This window comes from Charadrius vociferus, unplaced genomic scaffold (assembly GCF_000708025.1).
Source record: "Charadrius vociferus isolate BGI_N301 unplaced genomic scaffold, ASM70802v2 scaffold1168, whole genome shotgun sequence".
NCBI classification, from domain to species: Eukaryota; Metazoa; Chordata; class Aves; order Charadriiformes; family Charadriidae; genus Charadrius; species Charadrius vociferus.
This window is the reverse complement of record NW_009661376.1, coordinates 7,397-8,538: the sequence shown is the minus strand read 5'-3', so window position 1 is coordinate 8,538 and position 1,142 is coordinate 7,397. Positions and strand designations below refer to the sequence as shown.

General features: G+C 68.7%; 2 protein-coding genes across 2 annotated transcripts in view; one reads left to right on the top strand and one right to left on the bottom strand.

Annotated features, from left to right (window-relative positions):
- RNF126 (ring finger protein 126) overlaps window positions 1–91 on the bottom strand; it is a 23,099-nt gene extending 23,008 nt beyond the window's left edge. The window contains exon 1 of the mRNA XM_009893984.1: window positions 5–91. Coding sequence (XP_009892286.1) covers window positions 5–91 — 87 coding nt within the window. The remainder of the gene's footprint in view (window positions 1–4) is intronic.
- A 768-nt stretch (window positions 92–859) lies between these two features.
- The window catches only part of LOC104294383 (follistatin-related protein 3-like), a gene marked incomplete at its 3' end in the record, with an annotated part of 7,194 nt that continues 6,911 nt past the window's right edge, over window positions 860–1,142 (top strand). The window contains exon 1 of the mRNA XM_009893983.1: window positions 860–1,019. Within this exon, the coding sequence (XP_009892285.1) occupies window positions 860–1,019 (160 nt within the window). The remainder of the gene's footprint in view (window positions 1,020–1,142) is intronic.

The following is a 1,142-nucleotide window of genomic DNA, read 5'->3' as shown; positions in this document are numbered from 1 at the left end:
CGACCCCTTCCCTGCCAAAGCCGGCCGGTTGTGCAACGCCGCTCGCAGCCAGGGAAAATCCCTTCCTGGCCTCCGCAAGCTCCTCTCGCATCCCGGAGCATGTGAGCGAGTGCATCACCGCCCGCTTGCTCGCTCATTGAAATCCAGCTCGGGGATTTGGCTCTTCTGCCCTTACATGGGCCGGGCCGCCGGAGCCAGGGGTCACGCCGGCCGGGAACAGGGACAGGGAAGGGAGCAGCGCTGCTCAGCCCGGGGCCAGCAGCACGCCAGGAGCCGGCGCAGCCGGGGGCTGCCGCCTCTGCCCTTCCTCCCCAGGACAGCAGCCCCTCCGCTGTCCCTCACGGCGCTGCTCCCTGCCCCGTACACACGCTGCCCGGGGGTGTTGTGGCACTGCAGGGCACGAGGGCTCCTCCACCGAAGCCCTGTGGTTTACACCAATGCCACCTGGGGTAAAACCCCAGCCCTCCCCGTTCCTGTCCCCTCCCCGGGGCTGTATGGGGAGAAGGGGAGGAAGGTCCGCCTTGGTGGTGGTCCAGCCCGCTGCCCTTCCCTGGGACTTGTCCTTAGGACGGAGGGAGGGATGGGGACGTGGTGGTGCCGGCGCACACAACTGCTCTGCCTGTGCTGGCTGCTGCCATCCCACCCCGCGCTCCCCCGGCCGTGGGACCCGCGCTGCTCCCTGTCTCACTGGACCACTGCATCCAGCCCCACCCCGCGCCAAAGCGAGCTGCTCATGCTGTGCTGGCACCGGCTCGGAGCAAGGAGGCTGCTGCGGGGCCGGAGGGGTGGTGCAAGGTCCCCCGGGCCCTCTGGCCGGGGCCCCTCTCCTGAAAGAGCCCGGCTCAGCTCTGCCGAAAACATGACCTCAGCTGAGGCCAGTGCAAAGGGTAAAATGTTCCTCAGCTGCACAGCCGGGAGACGGACACAGAAGTTCACGGGGCTGGAGAAGGTCCCTGGGCTGCAGCAGGAGGAGCGGGGACAGGCAGAGAGCCCGGTGTCCCCAGTGCTCTGCCCGGGAAGTGCAGCGATGGACGGGGGGCCCTGACGGTGCCCCGACCCCCCTTGCAGACGGGTGGGCGATCTCTCTGTGGTGGCACCAAGTGGGGAGCGAGGCCGGGCGATGTTGGGGAGCCAAACCTACC